Source organism: Urocitellus parryii, chromosome 11 (assembly GCF_045843805.1).
Source record: "Urocitellus parryii isolate mUroPar1 chromosome 11, mUroPar1.hap1, whole genome shotgun sequence".
Taxonomy (NCBI): domain Eukaryota; kingdom Metazoa; phylum Chordata; class Mammalia; order Rodentia; family Sciuridae; genus Urocitellus; species Urocitellus parryii.
In genome coordinates, this window is record NC_135541.1 from 110,853,652 (window position 1) to 110,878,534 (window position 24,883).

The 24,883-nt window shown below is 39.7% G+C and overlaps 1 protein-coding gene across 4 annotated transcripts in view; it reads right to left on the reverse strand.

Annotated features, from left to right (window-relative positions):
* Nucleotides 1-24,883, reverse strand: part of Tbx15 (T-box transcription factor 15) — a 107,911-nt gene that overhangs the window by 30,307 nt on the left and 52,721 nt on the right. For all 4 annotated transcript variants that reach the window (XM_026413700.2, XM_026413701.2, XM_077803689.1 and 1 more), the window contains 5 exons: nucleotides 19,347-19,560; nucleotides 14,598-14,699; nucleotides 12,649-12,820; nucleotides 11,417-11,584; nucleotides 282-346 (listed from right to left, as the gene is read on the reverse strand). In XM_026413700.2, coding sequence (XP_026269485.1) covers nucleotides 282-346; nucleotides 11,417-11,584; nucleotides 12,649-12,820; nucleotides 14,598-14,699; nucleotides 19,347-19,560 — 721 coding nt within the window. The remainder of the gene's footprint in view (nucleotides 1-281; nucleotides 347-11,416; nucleotides 11,585-12,648; nucleotides 12,821-14,597; nucleotides 14,700-19,346; nucleotides 19,561-24,883) is intronic.

Here is a 24,883-nt window from a genome sequence, read left to right on the forward strand (position 1 = left end):
TGTTTTAAGAAACTGAATTACCAAATATGATTGGGAAGAGGACCGCATGAGAGGTTGAATCTGGTGATGGGGATGGTGTTCACAGTGAATTTGGAGATGCGCCTATAGGGGGCAGATTTTTCCGTCCTTGGATCAGCTGTCAAATTCTCTTTGCAGGGGCGGGGTGGGGGGCACCCCAGCATTTTCAAACTATCAGGAGCCATTAGCCCCCAGGGAGGTATGGGGAAAGTTGTGTCATACAGAAAAAGAACATCACTGAGTCTCTTCCCAGTTTTTCTTACCTGTTTCTCCCAGAATCTCTGAATCCTTTAGCAAAAGGGTTTCTGTCAATTTTTAATCTGGTGATCTGAAAACAAACAGATATGAATTGTTTTGAAATTAAGTGATTTCTTTTTGTGCTACTCCCAGAAAATTAACAAAAAAAGTCATTCTATTAATAACAGCTGTTGCTTTTATTTAGTTTCTTTTTAGTTTGAGATTTAAATTGAAGTTTGATATAGGACTTGGGCCTGGCATGCAGATGTGTGACTAGTTTCTCTCAAATCCAAGGTTTGCCCCGTATGTGACTGTAAAATCTCTCCTACTCACCTTCCTTGCCCCAAAATGGTGATAAATCACTTGCCTAGATAGACCTTGAAATGAAAAACTGGGCCATGGTCAGGTCTATGATACCTGACATACAGAGGCACTTTCAAAATACATGTTGAATGAATGTCGTGCAAGTGACTAAATAATGAATCAATCAGACCACCAGATGATCAACCTCAACCTGGAAGATACAAATGATAGACTACAGTTCCCATTTCCCTTAAGTTGTGCTTTTCTCACCACCAGGAATTTGTTCATTTAATGACCTGAAATGTTCTTGTAAAACAAAACAAAACAAACAAACAAAAAAAGACAGTGGTTAGACTTTTGCTAGGCTTTTACTGCAAAGGAGAAATCTGTAAATGTTTGAGTGGGGCAGGACGCAGCTCATCTCAGCAAGTCTCCAAGACTCATAAGCAAATCAGAAGAAATAGAGAAGCTGCTTAGGCTGAGCCAAGCTGGCACATCCACTTGCATCACCTAGGTTGGACAGGCCCTAGGGCCGCCTAGTTTATGCCCCAGTGCACCCTTCTTAGTACCAACAACCCCTGCCATGATTGCATATATCACCCTCCTGCCTCTGGACTAGAACAAGCCTGACCAACATATTCCATATGCACCCTAGTGTTTTTTACTTTCAGCCTCCGCCATAGGAGGCATTTTGAAACCTTTGTGTCTGAACCAGATGTTAATGTCTTACTACATTCAAGCCATAGGGGTGGGAGCTTAGGAAGCTGTGGAGAGACAGGAAGGCACTCTCAACGCAAGGTAATTCTAGAAAGAAGAAAATCTCATTATCTAAGACCATCTTCACTTCTCTGAAAACTGCAGAACTTATCATTTAAGACCAAGACACTTATCTCCTGTGCTGTGACTCTCTCCTGGTCCCTCTTCCAGCTCACTCTGTCAGAGTGGAATTTCCCAAAGCCACAGCCTTTAAAAGTCTTTCAAATGCAATGTGAGATTCTGAGGAACAGACTCTGACTTGAAAGAACCATGCTGGCTTCAAGGTTATTTTTCTCCCTCAGTGTCCCTTGCTTCTAGAACGGCACACTAATAACGTAGCACTAATAATGTAGCCAGAGCAATTTTACATCTATTTTATAGACCAGAGCAGGAGCCTGAAGGTTTGGCTTTCTAAAGTCCAGTGTCTGCCATGTGAATACTGTATTGAGTTTAAAGAGTGTCACTGCTTTTCTGTGTTTGACTTAAAATCAGTTCTTTCTTCCTTCCATAATCCACAGCAATAAACCACACACCATATTTTCTTTTCAAGTTGGGGTTATAATATTTTATTTTCTCTTTCAAGTTGGCTTATTCTGTCCAACTCATTTATGATAGGGGTTTCTGATATATGATTGTGCTGCCATGTTTTGGGGGCCTCCGCAGACCCCGTAAATAAAACGACATTCTTATTTCATGGGGCGGCGAGAAATGGTTGAAAACCTAATTCCCACAGCTCGCTGGAGCCCAGGCCAAGGGGTCTGCGTGGAAATTTAATAGACAAATACCATCAAATGTTGGAGAACATAACACTTCTGTCCTTGTTTCAAAGCTTTTAACGGGAGATTTGGAGAGTTTTATGGGGAGCAGAGTTGTGTCATCCCTTTCCCCATGGACAAGAAAAGAGCAGGCATGTATGCAAATAGAGACGATATAAAACAGAAGTCCATCAGGTTCCCAATGAAGCAAAGTGCCCTGACAGCTCAGAGGAAGTCACAATCACGCCAAGTTGAAGGGCACTGAAGTCTCATTGAGGGACAGTAGATGAACCAGGCCCTGAAAAAATGCATAGGATTTTAACAACATAAATAAATAAATAAATAAATGCAAGAAGATGAAAAAGAGACAGGGGAAGCATTTCATAAGAAAGGCCAAATACCAGTCGGAGTGTCAAAGTGGGAAAGAAGTGCACATAGTCAAGAAACACCGAAGAGTCCGACTTAACCAGAGCCTTGGCTACGAGGAGAGAAGCAATGAAAGAGAAGGCTCCAGAAGCTCGCTTGAGGTCACAGCATGGAAAGCCCTTTACTGCTTTAATGCTCAAGCATTCAGATTACTCCAGTGGCAGAAGAGACCAATTTTAGTTACATAAACCAAATTATGATCCCAGTTAATGCTGGTGCTGAAGACTTTGGCTATGTGTACAAAGGGAAACAGGGGACGTGTTTTGGAGACCTAAATCAACGTATTCTTAACCTCAATAATCCTTAGTTCAGTCCCATGATTCCCAGATCAAGAGGCAGCCCAGTTGACTCGGATCTGCTGAGTGTCTTCCACAGAACAGAAAGATGCAAATGACAGCTGAGCCGTAAGGCTTGCTGTCCGGTGGAAGGCAAGGATAGAATAAAAGGTGAATTCTTATCAGGTAGAAAAGGAAGTTAAAAAAATCCTTTCCCTCTGAACTGGGTGCAGTGGTGAACACCATAATCTCAGCTACTGATGAAGTTGAGGCAGGAAGATCACAAGTTCAAGGCAAGACGCTGTCTCAAAATTTAAAATATTATAATAAAAAGGGCTGGAAATATACTCAATGGTAGAATGCTAGCCTAGTGTGTTTGAGGTCCTGGGTTCAATCCCTAGGACCAAAAAAATAACATAAAATAAAATCCTCCCTTCCCATACCATAGTGGAGTATGAGATAAAAGAAGACAGAAAGGGGAAAGCAAGCAGTTAGACGTCGTGTGCCTTAGCTCTCAACTCCAAGAGACTTAGGAAACTGGCAGAGTGACCTCCATATACTCTTAGGGGTGGCTGGCCCTGACACAGATGTGCTACAGCCTCAATAGCAGTCAAACAGAGGGCCTGGGTAAGACCTGAGGTGAGGCTGAGCTAGCAAGGGAGACCCACGAGGCCCTGACCAAGGCAAGAATACAAAGTTCAATTTCAGAAATCTCTTAGCAGCAGAACTTATCGGCATCAGGGAACCAAGGAAGATCAGACCAATACCCCACAGCGGAGGACAGTAAACCTAGTGAATAGCTCAGGGACCAAAGCAACCATGAAAATGATACAAAAATCTGTTACCTCTAGCCTGCGTATGCACCATACAACTAGAGGTCACGGAATACAGCAAAGAAGGGGCAAAATAACAAAAACTAAACACACCCAAAATGACTCAAGTCACACGAAGGGATACTGACCCAAAGAAGAAGTATAAAGTTACACTGTCCCTTACCCTAATATATGATCCAGGGATTTTTATAAGAAGCAGCTATAGAAATGTATACGTGTATGTATACCTATGTATTATTTTATATAGCTACATATGTTCTATATATTTGTCTACACCCAGAAAGAGAGCACATTCGACTAGTTAATTTTTAATCCTACTTCACAATTACACTTAACAATTAGAGCCAAATATGACTGTCTTATCTGTACTTTTCTGTACTTATCATCTCTTAACTGAACTACTCTGAATGACCTCAAAACTGATCTCCTTTCTTCCGCTCCTGTTGCTGTCCAATCTCTTCTCTACGCAGCAGCCCAGGTGATCTCTGCTAATGCATACCTGGATCATGACGATCTCTTGGGGCAACCACTGTGCAGAATTCAGTGCAAGCTCCTTATGGAGGCTGCCTCCAGCTCACTCTCCAACACCAACCCCATTCCTATGCCTTGGTCCAAAGGCTCCAGCCAAAGTGAGCTGCTCTCAGCACTGGAATGTGCTGAGCTCTTTCCCTGCATGAGGCGTTCACCCTTGCACTATCGGTGCACTCTACTTTTCACATAACTGACTCGGGGCTCTAAGTCTCAATCTAAACCTTATGTCCTAAGAAATGGCTTCCGATCATCCCTCTCCAAAATAGGATACCTATTCATCTTTTTAACATTTTAAGTGCAACTTTTTTTTTCTTTTTGGTACTAGGGATTGAATCCAGGAATGCCTAGCCACTAAGCCACGTCCCCAATCCTTTTTATTTTTTTTATTTTGAGACAGGATCTCACTAAGTTACTTAGGGCCTCACTAATTTGTTAAGGTTGGCCTCAAATCTGTGCCTCAAATCTGCAACCCTCCTGTTTCAACCTCCTGAGTTGCTGGGATTACAGGCATGCACCACCACACCCAGCTTAAGTGCACCTTCTCCAATTCCATCTTTGCTCTTGACCTAATTGATAATCATATACTTCTTTTTTTATTTACATATTACTCACTCTCTCTCCTTTGAACTGAAAATAGGACCCATATCTCTTTTAGATTCCAACTTATTAAGCAGAATCTACTATGGCACATACTGTTCCTCAATAGATATTTGTTCAATACTGAGAGAATGAATGACTAAGTGGGAACCAGGGATCAGCAGTCTTGAAGCCATGACAAGATTTAGAGAGTCTAGACCTAACAACTCTCTTAGTTTTACTTACTTTCACTACAGGCATTAGAGATAGAAATGTTCAATGTCCTTCCAATCAGAACAAAGTCTATCAACTCCCCATGCAGCTAACACTATTCACAGCTGTAGTGTCCAGACGTGGTCCAGTGATAAAGTGAAGACAGAAGATAGAGAGGCTGTGAAGAAGGTTTTTTTTCCCCCACTGATTTTCTTTCCATAACCTTTCATACTGATTTGTTTCTTCTTAGTTATTTAAGACTGTGTAAAGTGGGGGTGGGTGTTGACTTGCTACCACTAATTTTAATCAATGTCACTGACATTTTTACATAGCAACATAGAAGCAGTTAATAAATAAGGTTTCTCTCACAGTGCACAGAGCAGACTTAAACAGCACAGTCTCCAAAGAAAGTGAACCTTGAATAACCTGAATATGATTTTACAGAACTGAGGCTAAAAGGGCCTTTCCTTATTAGCAATCTCTGAGATTTTCTTATTTTTTTTTTCCCATACTGCTTGAACAGTTTTCCATCAATCAGAGGAAAAAAATTTAAAAAAAAAAAACCTTAGCTTATACCAAAAAAATATATATCTGCATTGATTTAATTGGAAAGGTAAAGCAAAACTGGCTCTAGAGTACAGGATATAATGAGTGACTCAGAAATCCTATAGGATCTGCTTCCACAAACCTGGCGGTGGTTTCAGAATTCCAATCTGGTTCATGTAGACAATTCTCATCAAGAAATAAGACTGTAACCTGGGGAAAACGGGGCTACGTCTTTTTGAAATCTAGTTTCCTGTTTGGGAAAAGGGAAAAATGAACGTTGAGCAGTCTTTTCCCATAGAGAAGACAAAGACTGCAATGGAAATTCCCCCCACTGAATCCATAAGGACACACAATATCCGTGTCTTCCAAGAAAAAGCAGAGGGTATTAAGTCACCTTTATTCCCACTCTACCAACCTACTCTCCACAATGAGATTCTGGACATGGTATACCTTTCCCCCTTCCGCAGACTTATTGAGTTGGCATCATGAGAGCAAATAATAGTAAATAACAACTTCAGAATTCTAGAAACCCTGAGATCTACAGGTTAGGCAGCAAGGATATGAAGATAAGATGGAAAAGCATAAAATAGCCATGAAAATCAAAACACTTCATTCATACTTCATATCCAAAGAAGCAGAAGTGCAGATGTGTACAGAAACCAGCAGCGGTGGCATGTTAGCTAATCATTCACTCAGGTATACAGTCATTTGCAAAGCATGTATCAGGGCCATGTGCTCTGGGACAGATGCAAGTATCTTAGAATTATGGACATGCCAGAATCCTTCATCTTAATTTATAGTTCTGGGCTTTAGAACTTCACAGGCCAATTCTAATCCCTCCCCAACATTTGAGGCTTCAACATTTATATCCCAATTTTTTTTTTTGTTCTACCATATAAAGAAATCAACATCTCTCTACTGTCCTGCTATTTCACAAAACAGATGACATTCTATATCAGAAAACAGAATAATGATTAGTCCTATTAAATTGAATATTTACATCTATAAAAAGTCTCTATATTGGCTTTATTTTTCTCATTTTTCAGGGTACCATAAAAAAATTCTCCATAGACAGACACTGATTCGGACCAAGCCATCAATTTGTGAATGAGAATCTCAAGGTAGAGTGATTTGTCAAAGGCCATACTGTACTGTCCATCTGCTGCAGAGCTGGGTCTAGAAATGCAACTCTCTAAACTCCCAATTAGTATTCTCTACCACATCACACACCATATTTTTTGGAAAAGGTACATTCATCTCCAAAAGGTCAAAATTGAGAGGAAGATTGGACACACACATACTAAGGTTCTCATACTAACACTAATGTGACAAGGAGCCATGAGAGAGGACAGTGCCCCAGAAGTTCTAAGGAGGCAGAGCTCATGGGCAGCTGAAAAAGGTCGAGGTTGCAGGGGGCGGCGTTTTCAACAAACTTCCAGAGCAGAAGGAATCCAGCTAGATAACCATGAGGGGGAAGAACATGCCTGGGAGAGAAAACTACATGGAGAAGAAGCAAAGCAGCGACAACGTTCGACAGTAAAAATCAAACTACTGCACTCCTACAGATAAGTGATGAAAGAAATGGAAATGAACCTAGAAATTAAGTGTATGACTAGGTACAGAGGACATTCACGAAAAGACTTGAGATCCTGGACTTTACTGCCCAGGCCCTAAGGGGTCATGGACAATTATTCATAGATAATTGATGCAATCAGTGCTGTGCTTTAGCAAGATCCATCTAGCAATGATGTATGGAATGGATCTTGAGACATTCTGCTTGCAGTCCAGGCGACCTGATTGGAAGCGATGTTGGGAGGCAAAGGTATGGGGAGTGCAGGGCCAGATAAGGGCAGAAGCAATAAGATTAGGGGAAAAAATATATATTCTGTCAGTAGAAGCAGAGTCTAGAAGCAGATTGCACATGGAAAGTCAGGTTTCCCACCTGAGAGACAAACAGGAAGCCATCCGAAAAAGAGATTTTAATGAGAGGAAGATTTGGAAGGGTCAAAAATGAATAGAAGAATCGGGAACGTTTTTCTCAGAAGCAAAACAGGATATTCCTACCTCTTCAAATGTGGAGTTGCTAAGAATGTATTGGTCCAGAATATTGTAGGAGTTTCTTAAATTGTTCATAGACATGAATGTTTAGAAACATGAATGTTTACAGAATTCTAATAATTTTCAACATTTGAAAAACAGGTGTTTTGGCCTCAGTGTGAGGGTGACAAATTGCTTCCGATCCTCATTAAAAATCATGCAGAAAAAAAAAAAAGAAGAAGAAATTAGAATTCCAGAGTTATCAGGGACTTTGGAAATCATAGGCCAACTCCTTATTCTAGAAGAATTGGAAGACTAGAGAGAGAAACAGTGATATAACTTGCTCAGAATGACAGAGAGAGCTAGTGAAAATTTCAGGAACAAAGCCCAGGTCTCCAATTGCTGTCTAGTACGTTGCCGTCTCTGGAACAAGATACTGCTTTTCCTTAGGAAGGCTGGAGACATTCCAGTTATTTCAGTTCCATTCCTTCTACTGTCCTTCCTTCCCTGAGTTCCTCCCAACAAGTTCCTGCGGACACCGAGGACCTACCGCTGGCTTTCATTCTCTTCACTCTCAATAGACCTCCTCACCCTTCCCTTAAAAAGAAATGGGCAAAGTAAACATTCTATAATGTCAAAGGGAATAAAAACACAGCAATCGGTGAATTCAGCTCACAAAAGGGAACAATTGCTGCTTCCCAGGTCTTTAGTACAAGTCTGAAATTTACTGTTAGGTAATGGCTCCAACCTATAGGATACAGGCCTCAGTTTTTCCTGGGGGAAAACCCCTGTGGTTATTTTTTTTATTAGAAGGCAATGTATTATATTAAATCATATCTACACAGCCAAAGGGAATGTTAAACAATCGTGCTTGTTGATTTATCCAGGGACTGGGGCTTGTTGAACAGGCGAAAGCTGTTATCTTGATCTCAAAATGAGCAAAGTTGAGTTTGACTCATCTATTTTGAATGTCAGCACATCATGAATTCATCAATAGGACGTGAGGACAGAGAAGCCAAACCAGTTAACCTATTGATCATAATCTCTTCTAGAGCCAACCGTAGCTCCTCCAATTCCCAACAATCCATTTTCTGTCTTAATGAGCAGTTCACCCTTTAAACTCACCTCTATCAGCCACTCTGCCTTGCTCCTAGGTAGCCCCAGTCACTGAGCAATGCAGGCTGACTACCACTAATTGTATGCCAGGTCTCTGTGGGTGAATTTAGTCCTCATGCCTCTATGAGGCAGACACATTTTCAGGCCAGGAAACACAAGTGAAAGGGGTCTGAGGAACTTACTTAGGGTCACACAATTTGTCACTGGAAAGGTCAGAAGTCAAGCCAGGTTTATCTGCTGCCAGATTACATGACCTTAAACATGGCATTCTGCCCCCTCCTCAGCCCAGATATAGGCAAAATATTTATCTGTGTGGAATGTACTCAGGTGTTCAAGGCCTACACCAAGAGAAAGTGCAGGAAGGGAAAGGAATTTCAAGTCCCCACGTTTGGTCCTCTTTCATTGTCGAAAAAAGCTGTAATTTCTGACTTTTAGCTTGTTTGCAATAGTGCCTCCCCTGACCTCTAGAACTGACCTCATTGAAGTGATACAATGTCCACTCCTCAGGGTTTTAGTTTGTTCTACAAACTAAGTCCTAAAGTCAGAATATTTATTGCTACATCACTACCCTCATGAGAAACTAATGATTAAAATAGTATCTGGGGTTATCCTGGAAAAATTCAATCAGTTACTCAAAGTATTTAGACTCTTTTTTTTGGAGAGGTAGGGAGAACTGGGGACTGAACTCAGGTGTACTAGACCACTGAGCTACATCCCCAGCCTTATTCTGTCGTTTATTTAGAGACAGGGTCTCATTGAGTTGCTTAGTGCCTCGCCGTTGCTGAGGCTGGCTTTGAATTTGCCATCCACCCACCTCAGGCTCCCAAGTCGCTGGGATTACAAACATGCACCACTGTACCTGGCTCAAAGTACTTAGACTCTTATTTTCCCTCTTCTGAGCCAGGGTTAATCCCAAGGTTCCTGTTATTACAAAAGCCATATCTATGTTGCTGTTTTGTCTTGTATCAGAGCTTGAAAAATCTTGATTATTAAAGTTTCCTGTATGGCCGTCCTATGGCCTCTGAAATTCCACTATCTAAAGTGTTTGAGAATGTGTTTAATAATTTATAAATCACACATGAAATAAACTAAAGCTCTTCTACCTTGGATCAAATGTGGCACCACAAGGACCATCTGAAGTTGAAAACACTTTATACCTCCTGAGAAAGTCTGACATTCATAGAGTATGGGACCTTTACTAGACTAAGGAATTATCATGTATCAAATTCCTCTGAGGGTAAAGAAATCTAAGGAATATTGTACAGTTAAACCAGAAAAGACAGAAATTTTCTTTCTTTCTGAGCCAAAGACCACATAACTCACCATCACCTGTCTAGCACATAGTATTTAATAAATAACGAGTATATAAATGTTATTTATTAAATTTGTTATTTATCAAATTTTTAAATAAATTATTTATTTGAGGAAAACTAGGATATAAATGTTTTCCTCCCTTGCTTTGAGCACAAAACAAAGTATCCAATACAAATGATGTTAATTATAATAGTATAAGTTCATTTTGCTTTGAGCAGGCACCAAATAAAAATATGCTGATTCATAATCAAGACAAACAAAAATCTCTGTGCTTCAGAAAAGGATTCACTACAGGATCCTTTTAATTAGACAATATGCCAAAAGATAAAATGTGATTCACAAAAATAGGTTTCACATGCAACTTGTAGAGAATTTCATAAAGTAAGATCAATTTTAAATCCAGCCAGCCACATTCTCTTCAAAAGAAGAACAATGTTTAGAAGCCCACAGTAATTCCAGACGTGACTTCCTCTGCTCCTCCCCCATCCACCCGTCTCCTGTATTAATCTGGCTAGTTCCTAAGTGTGTGTCAATTTCAGAAAAAGTGTCACAATTCCGAGAAAAGTTCCTTATTCCCCAAACCAAGAAACATCCCTTCCACATGTTTGTCATGAAAAATTATTCCACTGTATCATCATTATGTATTTATAAACTTTCACTCAACTGAAAATTCTTCTTAAGGAAAAGAATCATCCTGATCAGCTCTATTTCTCTACTAAGGCTGAAACATAGTAACGCCTCAATAAATATTCATAGGGTGAATTAGTGTATTGCAGACATAAAAACTTAAAAGAGATCTTAGGAGATGGCTGGTGATCATATGGAGGTATATTTAATCCTCAAGTGTAAATGGAAGTGGTGAGTCTTAAAGAGTTTGATGGGCTCGATGGCTGATGTAGACTGGTAGAGCAATGCACGGAAAACTTCAGATACGAGGGAAGGAATCACAAAGGAATTCCAAACGATGAGGATTGCTTGACAGGATGTGGAAGAGGTCATGAGCACACGTACAAGTACAGAGAGACATGAGGATATCTCAGGAGGTTTGGTCCTCTTGGTCAAGAACAGTGTCTCTGGCCGGGCATGACGGCGCACGCCTTGTAATCCCAGTGCTTTGGGAGGCTAAGACAGGAGGATCATGAGTTCAAAGCCAGCCTCAGCAAAGGCAAGGCACTAAGCAACTCAGTGAGACCCTGTCTCTAAATAAAATACAAAATAGGGCAGGGAATGTGGTTCAGTGGTCGAGGGCCCCTGAGTTCAATCCCCAGTACAAAAAAAAAAAAAATGTCTCTGGTCTAAATGAAGATACACCTGCTGTCTCCAGGCACTGCTGTATTGTCACCCCCAGGGCCCTTTGTGCACTGAAGTCTAGCGTTTCTCATTCTGTCTACCCACTGCTGTGGAGAAGAACTAAGCATTTCTGACCAAAAGGAAGAATAAGCTCCTTTAAAAGCTGAGACACTCAAGGGCAGCCTCTTACCTGCTGGTTCTGATAGGCTGTGACTGTGGTGAACACAGTCTCGGGGAAGTTGAATGTTTTCACCCCATCCCCCACAGGGACAGGCTTGGTGGGCGAGAGGTCGCTGCTGAAGTCCTTGCGAATCACATGAACTCGAGGCTGGTATTTGTGCATAGAGTGCAAAATGATCTGAAATGAGAAAAGGACACCTTACGCTAGGTTGGGTTTCAAGGTCCCTCTATCTTTTCAAGTTCTCATGCAAAATAAACCCAAGGTGGGACATTATGGAAAGGATACAGATTGGGGGTGAGATGTACAGAAACTGGAAATCAATGTACTCACCCACCATAGGAAGGACTAAGTCAATAGAGAGCATTGTGTGGAAACATGCCGCAAAGCATCCCTCCCATGGATGGTAGATGCGATTTGTTTGCTTTAATCGGAAAAATGCTGAATGACTGTTCTAGCACCAGAGCACAACAATCCACTAACAGGTCTCAGAACCTCTGCTGTGTGACAAGCTGTTCCCTCCAGTTTCACATTTTCAGCATGGGTTCATGCTATCTTTAAATCCTATATGCTATTATTTGCACTCATTACTGAATTTATGGACATTCTTTCATGTCATGTGAGTATGAATGGTGTGTGTTCTCATTCCTTCAGAAATCCATCATTTCCTTGAAGATAGGAGCCATGGTTTTAGCTTCTTCAATCTTGCCATAGCCCCCAGTATGGATTCTTGCAATGAGTGAAAATTCAGTATATGTTTCCTTGCCAGAGATAAATTAATAACATCAGTTCCTCCAATTATATCTGCAAAACCTTGAGACTTGGTGTTCTCTTGTAAATTCACAAATTTCTTAACAAATCAGCCAAAACTGTCATTCACTTGTTTCCCTTAGTTTATTGCCCCGTGAGTTATTCTACTGAATGTTGTGATTTCTTCTGCCATTGTTTAATTTGTCTTGTGTTTCTGTCTTGCTTCCCTGACTGAACCGTTAAGTCCCCGGAGCAAAAGGACTTTGTCTGATAAACACAAGCTGATGCGTAGCAGATGTTTGCTAAATGTTAGATTTGTAATAAATGAAATTTAACTGGATTTAAAAATAAAAATTTTTGTGCTCACTTGCTTAAAATGACTTAAAGTGGCAGAATGATTCTTCTTGGATCTACTTGATAGAGCCTGGAGTTAGTCAGCTCTAAAGCAGAAAGGGGAAGAGGGAGACAGAGGAAGTTACAATTCTTTAACTCACATGTCCTTGATCATCCAACTCATTGTTGGTCAGCTTGAGTTTGTCGAAACTGACCACCTGTCTCATCCAGGTGTCTCCAGAAGCAAGAGAATCCGGGTGTATGTAAACCCTGGGAGGCACAGGGGAATCTGCATTGCCAGCCACCATCCACTTGGAGCTGTGATACACGTATCTGAGACAGAGAGGGAGAGCGGAGAATTTAGAGACAGATGCAGAGAGGGATGAGGACAAAGAGATGACAAGAATGGAGAAGTAACAGGAATGAGGTAGAGAATATAAATGAGAAAAAAGAGAAAGGCAGGTAGGTATCCGGGGGAAATGGGACTGACATGGAAATGGACAAGGGAATAGAGAGGAGGAGGGCCGAGAAATGTTGTGGTCCATGATCAAAGCTACATCTCTGGTGGGGAAAACGTTCTCACAGTCCTTTTCCTTTCTTCTCCCTCTCCTTGCCGTGCACCCCTGTGTGCGCACAGGCATCCTGAGCCCGCGTGTCTAGCTAGGGAAGAGGTATTTTACTGCAACCTTTCACCTTCCAAATACAAACCATATAATCCCTTGGCCACTTGTTCGGGATTTGGTTCCTTATTAAAAACATCTTCCATATTGTTCTATAAAAGGCAGCCATGTGTAGATACCCTCTAAGTCTCTCCTCATTAACCATTTTCTTGCTGAGAGCCTGAATTCCAAGTGTTTCTAGGAGAATGGAGGTCCTCTGTGCAACCATTCCTACAAATACCACCAAAATCTATTAGGAGCCTCATTTTGAGATTGATCATCTTCCACATTATTTTCCCATAAACACCACTGAACACGAAATGTTGTTGGCAGTAGAAGAGATCAGCTTTCTAGACCCCTCGGCTTCCCGGTGGTACTGAAAAGCCATCTCCAGGGATCTGGTGCTTCCTTGCTTCTCAGTTCCAAAGGACTGTGTGAGACCTGGACCTTGGCACACAGAGGCACTCAGTCCAGATTACAACCCCCAAGATCCTTTAAAACATACCGGAAGCATCTTCTCTTTTAAGTCCTGCAATCCGGGCCTTGTGTCTGTTGACCAGTTCTCTTCCCCTATCCTGGCCTTCAAATTCATAGGTTTGGGGCCAAGTTTTCCAACTTTGGATATTTAAAAATAAGCTTTGATTTAATGATTTGACTAGGATTTTTTTTTCTTGGTACTGGGGATTGAATCCAGAGGTGCTTTACCACTGAACTACATCCCCAGTCCTTTATTTATTTTGCATTTTGAGACAGGTTCTCACTAAATTGCAAGGCTAGCTTCTGACTTGTGATCTCCCTGCTACAGTCTCCTGAGTAGCTAGGATTACAGGCATGCACCACCATGCCTAGCTTTCTAAAATGCTAAAGAAGCTTGGCAGCTTTTTTTTTTTAATAAGAACTGCATACAAGTCATCCAAGAGACATGGAGATGATGATGGATTTTAGTGGCATTGAGAGAACAGTATCTAGCAAACCCATACCCGTATTAAGGACAATAATTCTCACTAACTTGGTGTTCTTCTTGAGGTCTTACCCAATTCTCCATATATTAGGTGTGTGATTGAATATGCTACACTGGCCCATTTCCCCTTCCATTCTCCAAAATAATTCAATCCAATTCATTTAGCATTTCACAAATCAAATTATTTGAGAATTTAATCAGTTTCAATGTTAACTAGATTCATTTTAGGCTCAAGATACATTTAAACACTTGCTGCCCTAAGAGACACTATAAATTCCTTTTCTGCCTGGAGACCTAGAAAGGATTCAAGATCAAACTATTACTGAGCCCTGTTTCTTATTTCCTCCCTCTAGCTACCACTTCCTGCCTGATACTCTGCCACAAGCCATTGGCATATCCTTGTTCTCTGTACAGTGTGCACTGTTAAAATGTTTCACCTAATGAGTTTAAAGAACTGTCTTGGCATGCTGGCAATTCCCACCATTCCTACCTGTATCTTTTATTGTCCACAGGTACAATGTCCATTGCTATGTAGTACTGCTGGTGTGGATCCAGGCCAGTGATTTTCACTCTCATGGCAGGAAACATCCTCCTGTGAAAAGGAACAGGAAATAAGCTCCTCAGAGTGGGGGGTGGGAGCACCAGGAGTAAAAGTCTAACCTACTCTTAAGTTTTAAAGATTGTTGATTTGGTTTTCGCTCTAAAAATGATCACTACGAAATATGGTGGAGACCGATATTGCTGAAACAACATCTATTCTTAGTTTAAATTGCCTTATTTAACGATTCATTCATTCACTCAAGAGGTTCTGCCATGCCCTATATCTGCTTTATATTTTTAATTAATCTTTAATGTAATATATGTGTTTGGGGGAAAGGGTATAAGCATGTCTCCACACAACATTTCCTATTAGCTATAATCGTCACAAAGATAAACACAATAATTTACCCACTTCTTATTATCCAGGGAACTTTTGACAATTTATTGTAGGTGATTGTAAAATGTGTTTGACAGACTGAGTTTATTTTTAAATCGTCACTCTAAAAATAATCTCAAAAAAGAAATGAGAAAAAGTGAAGGTGCTATCAGTCCTCTCCCCCCCGCCCAAAAAAAGTCCACCAAAGTTCCTTTCAATTCATAAAACTGTAGGAACATTTCTGCAAGTTCTCAGGCTGTCAACGTGTGTGTCAGAGGAAGGACCCTGTGGAATAAGGAGCAAATACCAAATGAATTCTAGTGGCCTCTGGGCACTACCTTGTTTCTACCACAATGGCTTGTTAAACTTGCCAAAGCTGGTGAGGTCAGGATATGGCACTTTACAACTTCTCTCATAATTGAGGAGAGGAGGAGAGTGAGCAGACCAAAAGAGGTATTGGGTTTCAACAAGTCTAGAATAAAGTTCACCATTCTTTATCCATAAGAAAGAAGAAAAACACCAAGCTCTTTTGCATCGAGCCAGACATAAAAAGTGCTCAGTTCAAAAATCTGGATTGCCTTGAATATGCTGTAGGGTACTTGTACACAGAATGCTGCATTAAGCTTAACCATCTGGGGCTAGTTAGTGGAGCTGGGCAAAGCACAGTGCTAATGAGGTCAAGGTCACAAGCTTGATCCACATATGGCCTAATTGGCTTTGCTCCATTTCACGGCCATAGACCATACTCTGACCTCAGACAGCCATCTTCCAAATGTATGCTGGTCGATTACAGGATATGCTCTCTATGCAAGTCACTTATTCCCTACTTATCCAGGAAAAACAATCCAGGAGCAAATGTCCTCTGTCAGTAAGTCGATGATATCATGATATTTGAGGGATACAAAAGGCATCACACACCTTCAATAAGGATGATGGCTAATTCTTAAATAGTTGCAAAATATAACATATAACCATTCCTTCTTTCCCACTTTATTACTGTTCAGAAGCTTCTGGGTTAAATCATTTTAGATTTTTTTCCCCTACCCTTATAGAAAGCTTTATATTTTAGATTTGTGGTGGGCTATTAAAATGTGATGGCTGGCTACTCAATGACCAAATCTAACATTCACAATAGACGGTTTGAGCCACCTTAACTCTTTCCAAAAATTTGAAATACTTGGTTAACACATTTAAATACAGATCAGTAATTCCCTCCTCAGTAAGAGTGGCTCACAATTGCCCTGTATGTATGTATGATTGGACAGCATCTCTCCAGAGATAGAGACAAAGTCCTCTCACCTACTACCTGAGGTAAGGAAATGTGGTTCCTCTCAGTCACCTACAGAGGTTGCATTACACTGAAAGAAACTGATTTTGCTTTTGTCTTGATGACTTCAAGAAAAGGGGTTTGATGTCTTTAAGTTTTATACCTGCTTTGTCTGGAACAGTCTTGCGACCTCGAATGGAGAAGCTACCCATCCCTTCCCAGTATCCAAGCTCTAAAATAAATGAGCTGAGTGAATTTGAATAAGTCTCTAGCCCTGTCACCTATAAAACAAAGTCAAGGGATGAGATCATCTCTAAGGTGCCTCCCTGTTTAAAATTCTATGACTAAAGTTGAATTCCCTTAACAGCTTGGCAAGCATTGTTTTTCCTTTTGGCATTTTAGCACAGAATATCAAGTGGAGTCGGAATACTCTGGAGAAATATTAATCTTTCATATTTCACAAAAGGAGTTGTGTTTGGTGTTAATTTTATGGCTTAAATTTAGGTCAGTCGTTTTTTTGTCTTCTCAACCCAATAATCCCTAGAAGCACCTCTGTCCATGGTGCTGACTGCATGGATTGCGTTGGTATGTTCAACAATGGGGGGTTCTATAGACGGCAGTAACTCTAAATCAACAGGATTCATTTGGGTGTGGGAAATGGGTGGTGACTAAGATCTGAATAGTAAAAAGGACAAAGAATCATATATAATAAAAATAACTAAGTAAATGCAAGTTGGAATTAAAATTAAAAAGGATACTTCATAGGAAGGAAAATGAAGTGAGAATAAACAAATTGACTAGGGGGATAAGAAGGGATAAAGAAAATTCACAGAAGAGAAAGCCTTTTTGGTATGTCTCTGAGTTGTCCAGAATAATCTGAATTGAAAGTTACATGCAGCAATAGCTGAGGCCATCCAGTACAGAAACAAAGGCCAGGCACAGTAGTGCACACCAGTAATCCCAGCTACTTGGGAGGCTAAGGCAGGAGAATCACAAGTTCAAAGTCAGCCTGGGAAACTTAGGGAGACCCTGTTCCAAAACAGAAAAAAAAAATTAAAAGGACTGGGGATGTAACTCAGTGGTAAAGTGTCCTCAAGATCAATCCCCCCCCCCCCGACAACACACACCAGATTAAAATACTAAAATAAAAATAAAAGATTTCAACAGGAGTTAGGAATAATCTGTGTATGTGCTAGGGACTATGTGGGTATATCCAGGTATTGAGGTGAATTTTTAAAAACAGAAATGTGCAGAAGAAATGGTGAAATCAGCTACCAAAGAGTTGTCAAGTAGGTGCTCAAATGAACTGAATTCACTGAAGTGTAGGGGTGAGAGAGTGGGCTCAGGACAAGAGCAACTAGAAAACACAGACCCATCAGCAAAGTGAAAGCACCAACTAACACCTAGGAAAGCTTCTAGACCAAAAAGAAAAAAACAAAGAATACAATAATTTGCCTCACCTCTCCCTAAACCAGCCTTCTTGCCAAAAATCAAAACACTAAAACTTTCAAATAAAAACTTTTTCCTTGGATTGTTTTGTTTTCTCTCAAACCTGAACACCACAAAATATGGAAGAGGAGAACATAAATCCCAGGTAACAAGAAAGTGATGGCATTGAGAATAAGTCTTCAAAGTTGCTCCACCTAAGAAGACTTTTGATGGTTTTGTTCACTACTAAAACTTAAAGAAGAGGGCTCCAGAAGAGAGAGAAAATGAACAAGGTTTCAGATTCATTCTAACCTCGTATTTAATGATTTTAATTGTACTGAGAGGTTTCCCCTAAATGCATGTGGGTGAACTGGGCCAAATCAAATATTTTCATTTTATTTTTATATTTCATTTCCCATTTTATTTTATTAAATTTATATTTTATTTTATATAACCATGTTCATGCAAACAGTGAGGTGGATCCTTTTTTTTGTTCCCATGACATGTGAGTCCATGTATACTGACTCCAAAAATATAAAAGTAGCATAATTCGTTTTGCTTTATCTCCATTAGCTACTTCTATACTCTCAAAAACTTATTCCAATTTTAATTTCATCTAAATAATTTTCATCCTGAATCCAAGGGGAGGGAACCACAACCATTTCTTAATAGTTCAGAGCTACGGGGCTGGAATTGCAGCTCCGCAGTAGAGCACTCACCTAGCACATGTGCGGCCCTGAGTTTGATCCAAAGCATCAGATAAAAATAAATAAATAAAATAAAGGTATTGTGTCCAACTATAACTAAATAATAAAATGTAAGAAAAAAATAGAGTTATAAGTCGATAACACCATTGCTTTGGAGCCACATCAATTTATGTAGACTTTTGGAACTATCTCTTACTCTCCCTGTGCCTTAGTCCAGTGAATTAACCTCCTCCAGTCTTTGCATCCTTGTCCATACATGCGATGATTATGTCCTACCTCACAGGATTTCTGTGGTGTTTAAAGGACATAATATATGTTGAGTATCCAGCACAAAACAAATACCTAACGGTGGAGAATTGAAAGATGTCAATAAAGGAGTAGTTCAACTAAAAGTATCTCTTTCAAGAGGAGCTTTTTGTAGATTGTATCATTTTAGGTAAACAGTTTTGCAAGAGGTTCCACAGATCTCCATTCAAATTTCATAATCTTAAACCAACAACAAAGTGCAATGGATCAACCAGCAGGGTTTAGACCATACACCGCACACAATTCTTACACAAGCATCTGATTGTTTTAAATGACTTTATAAGATGTAAGGTATTGTTTGGGGAGCAGACTTCTTGCAAACTTTGGATGTGAGAGTAAACACTGACCTTGGTAATCGGTCTTTTGGCCATGGGTACCATGAGTCCACAGAATCAGCTGATGTCCATTGTAGGTGGAAAATATTTGGGAGAATAGAGGTGATTTCTATTTGGGTACTTGGAGGAAGATAGCAAATCACAGTAAATGCAATAGGACAACATTACCAAGTGTCCCAACTTAGGAAATGGGGTGCAAGTTGCACTGGCTTAACTGACACTACTGCAAATATGTGGAGTCTGCAGATTTGGTTCTCCATCCAAAGAAACTCATCCTTACCTCCCGGCTTTGGTGATGATCATTTCTGTCCCAATGTCATGGAACCTCTTCCAGAGGTCAGCGCATTGCAGCTCCACCTGGATCTCTTCCATGGAGGACATGGCAGCAGGCACAGGGCCTGCGGCACCTGAGGCCAGGTCAGCGTGAGCGCTGAAGGAGCAGGAGGTTCGCTCAGTGAGCACCTCTGAGTCTGAACCAGTGCTCTGCTCGGAATCTGCAAAATAAACAATCAAGCCCTAGGTGAGAAACTGCTGAGCTGCCCCCACCCTTGGCCCTGAAAGACGGGGGGCCAGGGGACGCTGTGCAGAGGGGTGAACAAAAGGAGACTTGAAGCTGGGAACTCCAGAGCACGGCACTCAGGGTATTTTATTATTTTTTTTTATGGTTTGTTTTTGTGATTTACGACCTTCTTTCAGGTTTCGTGTTTCCAACATGACATCTGGCATTTCAGTAAGTTTTAGCAACAGCTGAAGAAAATTGGTCCACAACAGGCCATATAAGGAGTACTAATGTCACTGTGTTGAAGGGAATGAGGCCAAACTGGGGTGACCAAAAAAAAAAATTCCAAATTAAAGGAAAATATCAATGAGAGGTTGAATCTCCAGACCTAGATTAGACAATTTCACTTGAGGTAGAAAAGATCCAAGGCTACAGACGACGTGTGTGCTTTCATTTCCCACCACTCAGTATCCCTGCCCCATCAGTCAGTTGCTTTGAAACCCAGCAATTTTTCCTCCACTCATGTATGCCCTGGTCATCAAAAGTAATGAAAAGTTGTTTGGGATCGTTAGAAGCACTTTGTCACATATTTGAGTAAATGGTTTTTTTTCCTAGGAACCCAATCAGGCCATTCTTGATGGGAAAAAAATATCTGTTGTGAGGCAAGGATATAAGCATATGGAAAAAGTTACTCGAGAAGGCAGTTGAAACAAAAGGAATAAATGAGTTCAGGAGACACCTTGATTGGTTTCTGAAGTATGGGTGAGGGGAGGGTTGATCCAAACAGGAAGGTGGGATTCAGAGAAACCAAATAAAAAGCTGGCATGCTGGGCCAGATGGTCCTGTCCTGTGTCTTCTGTTCTCCTGAAGAGAAGTGTGTGTGTGTGTGTGTGTGTGTGTGTGTGTGTGTGTGTGTGTGTGTGTAGGTGGACCGGGGGGGAGACAGGAGGCAGAAAGATGGAGAAGGCTGAAGTCAGATGTACCAGAGAAGATTCCTCAGGAATTTCTACATTTTTCTCTGAGGAACTGGATGCCAAGAATTCTAAGGTTTTCCAAATTGAAATTAGCTAATTCAATCTTATCAGGCCAAAGGGTACTGCAAACCAAGCCTAAGAACCTGTTTCTATAACACAGCCTCAATACTGAACATTCCCTCCGTAAGTAAATATTGATGAGTGAAGTTTGGATTTTTCAAAAAAAAAGCATATAACTCTGACAAAGGACTTCTTTTTCTTTTAACTTTTTAAAAATTGACATAATAATTGTACAAATTATGGGACAGTGTTGGTTATCTGATATATGTGTACAATATACAATGATTAAATCAGACCGTTTACCATTTTCATCTTCTTAAATATTTATCACTTTTGCTAGGTTACATTATTTTTCTTTTTTCAAATAAATTTATCTTTGATCTATAAAAACACAAAAATTGTATATCTCAGTGGGGGTAATATGATGTGTCAATGTTTGTATACATTTGTAATGTTTAAATCAGGTTAGACATATCTGTCTTCTCGAACACTTATCATTTCTTGGTGGTGAAAACTCAAAATTCTTATGTCTAGTTTTCTGAAGAGTGCAGTACATTAGTTCCACCGTGTGACAGTGCACCAAATCTTCTTGCTTGTATATAAACATAACTGAGTGCCCATCGATCCACCTTCCCCATTCCTTCCTTCTCCTACTCTCCCCAGCCTCTCGTAACCATACTCTACTCTCAATTTTTATAGGACTGAATTTTTTAGATGTGAACTCTGAGTGAGAGCATGTGGTACTTGTCTTTCTGTGGCTGGTTTATTTCACGTAACATAATGATCTCCAGTTTCATGCATGTTGACACAAATGACAGACTTTTATTCTTTTATTGGCTGAATAGTATTCCATTGGACATATGCACAGCATTTTCTTTATCTACTCATCAGTTGATGAACATAGGTTGTTCCCATGTCTTGACTCTTGGAAATAGTGCTGCAAAGAACATGAAAGTGTAGATGTCTCTTTGATGTACCAATTTCATTCCCTTTAGATATATAGCCAGTAGTAGAATTGCCAGATCACATAAGAGTTCAGTTTTAAGTTTATTTTTCGTTGTTTCCCATAAGGTTTGTACTAATTTACTCTCCCACTGAGAGCACTCAAGTGTTTTCTTTCTTCCACATTCTCATCCACACTTTCCCAGTGTCTATTTTAATCATAGACATTCTTACTAGAGTGAGGTGATATGGGATTGTGATTTTCATTTGCTTCTCCTGGAGGATTAGTGATATTGAACATTTTTTCATGTACTTGCTGGCCACTCATCTGCCTTCCTGTGAGCAACGTCTGTGTAAGAATTGACAAGTGACTTTGTCATGCTGTCAAGATTCAGAGCTTCTCGCAGGTCAGTCTTTGACCAGTAAAATGGAAGAAAGAAGGTCCAAAATGCCCACCCATCTTGCTACCACCCTTACTCAACTGCAACAGGTCTCTACACCTGTGAACAACATGTCCCATGGGTTCTTTGTCTTTCTTTCTAACCCTGGATTTTTTTCTCTGTCAAACTTAGGCAGCATCCTTGGCAAGAGTATCTTACAGTCTTGTCAGTGTCCACAGGGAACAAAGTGTCAGTTTCATCCATCCTCTCCCGTTCCTCATCTGTTACTTCTACATACCTTCAGAGAGCTGCAGAATGGAACCAGACCTCCTAGAAAAAAAGTTTCTTACCAAAAACTTTGGCTTATCCATAATCACTAGTCCAGCTAATATCCTCTCCAAAAAAAAAAAATTTAAATCTATAAAGTTTTATAATTAAGTTCTACATGTCTAAGCATATAACTTTGTGTCTCAGGACCAAACAGGAGCTATTTTTTGGTCTCCTTAAAGCACAGAAAAGTACAGCTACTTATCTAAGATAAGAGCTGCTTCTGAGTGACAAATCTTAGCCTGACTCCGTATCATTACACACTCAGCAAAACATAGTAATTCAGATTCCCCAAGAAGTGGACTTCCAAATCTCATTTTGTTTCCGTAATATCCCAAGAGCTCCTCATTTACCATAAATATTATGAATTGTTATAAACCTCTCAAAACAAGTTTTTTTAAAATAAAAAAAAATCTTAATCTCCATTTGGAGCAAAGAATTATAAAATCTCCTCACCATAGAGTTCTCCCATGATGAAAAGGTTGGAAGTAGACACCCTAGGTAGAGCCCAGCAGAAGTTTTAGAGATGATTTCTCTAATGTATGTTTAGGAAGGGGGAAGGGAGGCAAGAAATCACTGAGCCAAGTCATAAATATTTAATGGTAGTCTAGTTGAGGCTGTGATTGAAATAGGGACTGTCACTGGAGAATTAGGAAATGGGAGACTCGACTCTTAACTCATTATGTCATCTGGAATAAAAGGACACTCAAAATTTAACATTAAAGGATTAACAAATAACCTTAAATAAGTCGCTTAACCACAAAGGTCCTATTTCCTCATTGTGCAGTGAGAAGAACTGAACTGAAAACTTTTTGAATCTCTTCTCTCTCTCTCTCTCTCTCTGATGATTTGAAGAAAGTAAATTAGGAAATTCAAGTGATTACCCAGGAAACCTCAATCAGAAGCATCAACTTTAAACCTGTTTGGGCAAGACAGGTTAAATAAGGAAAAAGACTAGGGAAACAGATTCACATTATCATAGGGATTAAAGAATTGAGTGGCTATGCCTAAGGGTTTACAGTTTCAATCAAACCAATCAATAAGCACCTGTGAGCATATGGCTCTAGATGAGGTACCATATAGATAATTAGAAACAGAATTTCAGACCTTGAGAAGTTTCCTAGTTAGTGTTGATTAATTATGTGTTTATTGAATGCTTACTATGTGCCCAGCACTGTGCTAGATTCTGAAATACCAAGTCCACAAAGGGACTCCATTTCAAGGTATTTACAATAGAAGTGGGCGCTGGGTATATTCATAAATAATCAGAAAATAACACAAATAACTATTTTCCACAACATTACGTATTATCTCAAATATCTTGTAGAAATCCAGAAGGAAAAAAAAACAACAGGAATTTGAGGAGATTGGAACAGTCCTGATAATCCATGGGTACTAGTAAGGAAATGAAAAAACATCTATGCAAGCAAAGGCAGTGTGGTGAGAATTTACAAAGACAGCTATTTACACCCCCAGAAATACTCTGCCCTCCAAAATTCTCACTATCACAAAGTAGAACTAGTGACTGTTATTACAGATAGTAGGCACCAGCCACCTTCGCAATAATTTGAATATGCCATGAAGTTTTTCAATCCCAGTTGTTTATTATATATCATAATTTGAATAATATAATATTGATATTATATTAAGTAACTAATGTATAGTTTATTTAAATTTCTAGAAGAGTTAAGGTTACCTGTGAGATATGCTGCCCTCTAATACCCTTAAAACAGTAACCTCAGAGTCAAGATCAATAGGCTTGGTAAACATAAAGTTTAATCCTTTGGAACACTTATATGCTGTTGGTACAATGGCAAATTAAAACTTCCACTATGGAGATCAAAATGGAAGTTCCTTGAAAGACTAAGAATGGAACCACCAAATGACCCAGCTGTACCACTCCTGGGTATTTATCCAAAAGAATTAAAGTTAGTGCGATACAGCAATACACAAATTCTCATGTTTAGGGCAGCAGAATTTACAATAGTCAAATTATGGAACCAATCTAGGTGCCTGTCAACAGATGAATAGATAAAATAAAATGTGGTAAATACACACTAAGTGTTTTACTCATCCACAAAGGAGAAAGAAATGATGTCATGTGCAGGAAAATGGATGGAACTAGAGAATATCATGCTAAGTGAGATAAGCCAGACTCAGAAAGTCAAGGGTCATGAGTTTTCTCTCATATATGGAAGCTAAATAGAAAAAAGAAAAGAGACCTCATGAAAATAGAAGAGAGACACTAAAGTAGATTAAGGAGTTCAGAGGGAGGAGAAGGGAAAGAAAGGGGGGGGGGGTACAGTGAATGAAGCAGACTGAATTAGGCTATGAACATATGTAGATATATCAATGAGTACCACTATTATGTATAAGTATAATACACCCAGAAAAAATCAACAACAAAAAGTTTAATCTTTTGGATGAACACATTTCTGAATCATAGTTATGTCTTATGCTAAGCAAATTTATAAATTTAGTTATTAAATTAAAATATGTAATCCAGCTACCTAAGTGATGAATATAAGAAATACATAGTTGATTTTCTTCATAAAATCATGTCATTCGTTTAAAAAACAATCCCTTGAAGTCTTAGAGATTAAAAAAAAAAAAAAAGACCTTTGCTCTTTCAAAA